Here is a 1874-nt window from a genome sequence, read left to right as displayed (position 1 = left end):
GAGGTTCTAAAAAAAAAGATATGTCATGTGATTAAAAAAAAATTCATTATAAGCTTCAGTTATTTTATAAGAAAAATTAAATTAATACATAACAAGTTATGATTTATAGAATATAAACTATAAAGTAAATCATAAAGAACATTCATAATTCTTATACCTTGCCCAGAACACTTTTTGCAAAACTATGGGCCTATCAAAATACTAATTTCAAAAATAGACAAAACCCATAAATATTAAGCATCCAAACCAAGCCCAAAATCCCTTCGTACAGCCCACAAATTTACTAACCCAAGCCCATGAAGTCCAATGCATATCCATCAAGAATTCCTAGCTATGATTATTGCTAGATAATTTTTGGATGCGGAGCCATACCATTAACCATGGATTTGGATGTAAAGTTATAATGAAATAACTTTAAAACGAAATAAATTACAAAAATCTTCATGATTTATGTGACACCTGATATTGCGCATAACAATATAAAATGATAAATATTTCCTTACAATTATTTTTTCATTATTTTTTTTTTTTTTTTTGAGAAACAAAATTGGGACTTACCATTAAGGGAGGCTGTTCAAATCAACCAAGAATACAGGTGTAAGGTCTAGTAGTATTTCTTCAGAAGGACATTAGAGGAGAAGTGGATGCTCTCCTTGCCTATTACAGTGTCTCCGTACAAAAGATAATCTAAACTTTGAGAAGTGGGAAATAAGGAAAGATATCTAATGCAAGGTGTCCGTAGTCGGCTAATTTGCTGCCACCGTTCATCAAGGACTTGATAAAGATTTCTGAGTTGCCTTCAAGTATAACGTCATTGAAACCAAGCTCCAGTGCAAGCTCCAAAGCTCTCCTTGCTGCCAAAGCTTCAACCTCAATAACCGAGGCTGACATGGGTATTTGTTGAGTAAGCGAAGCCATAACCAAACTTGCATCGTTTCGGACAACCACTCCAATTCCAGCAGTGTCATCATCAGCAAATGCTGCCCCATTAAAGTTGATTTTGAAGCCGTGTGTCTCAGGGGTTGTCCACTTTATTGCTGGACATGGTTGAGGGTTCGAAGATATCAAGTTGCTGGTTGGGGACTCGATTAGGCGTTCTCGGGCAAAATCCATCAACTTGTCGAGGGGTAGTGTAGGCTTGCCCAGACGGATGTTGTTACGCCTGTTCCACAGTGACCAGATGACAGCGACAAACAAGTCCGGCTACCTATTCCTCGCAAAAATGAAATCAAATATGTCATTGAAAAAGGTGCACGCCATAAGCCACCTACTTTGCAATAATTTTTATTATAAGTGATGACATGTGCGATTATAATTTGTAGATCATCACTTTATGACCAACTACCTTTTTACATCCATTTATAGTCGTACATCAAAAAAGAATAATGGAAATGCAGGTATAGAACTAAAATTGTAGATGAAATGTGAAGACTTGTGTTAAAATGTATAGCAAGCATTACTCACTGAAAAATAAGTAAAAAACTTACATGGGAAACAGAACAATAGGAAATTAGGAATCCCATTGCAAATTTTTCCTCAAATTTTTTTTAATTGTATTCCATAATTAAATATAACCCGTTACAAAGCATTATATGTTTCTAGCAGGTTCAATTACAGACATGCAATTTTGCAAATCAAGTACACCTTTTCTTTTAGAAACATCAAAAGAAGCAGACCATACATTTATGAAACAGGTTGTAAACAAATGAGGTGAAATTTTATGAATTAGGAGATAAATAATTACGTTAAAACAACTACTTTAAATCATGCATAGATCACCCAAAAAAAAAAAAAAGAAGAAGATATTTTTAAATGTGTGTGCAACATCGAGAAAAGATGAATTTGGATAGAACTCAATCTTCTTTTGGATTATT

General features: G+C 34.0%; 1 protein-coding gene across 1 annotated transcript; it reads right to left on the bottom strand.

Annotated features, from left to right (window-relative positions):
• Positions 1-687: 687 nt before the first annotated feature.
• On the bottom strand, positions 688-1113 carry LOC142628422 (uncharacterized). The gene has a single exon (XM_075802527.1). It carries the CDS (start codon positions 1111-1113, stop codon positions 688-690), a length of 426 nt encoding a protein of 141 aa, XP_075658642.1.
• Positions 1114-1874: the final 761 nt, after the last annotated feature.

This window comes from Castanea sativa, chromosome 3 (assembly GCF_040712315.1).
Source record: "Castanea sativa cultivar Marrone di Chiusa Pesio chromosome 3, ASM4071231v1".
NCBI lineage: Eukaryota > Viridiplantae > Streptophyta > Magnoliopsida > Fagales > Fagaceae > Castanea > Castanea sativa.
Note: the sequence above shows the minus strand (reverse complement) of the source record. Positions and strands in the feature narration are given on the sequence as shown.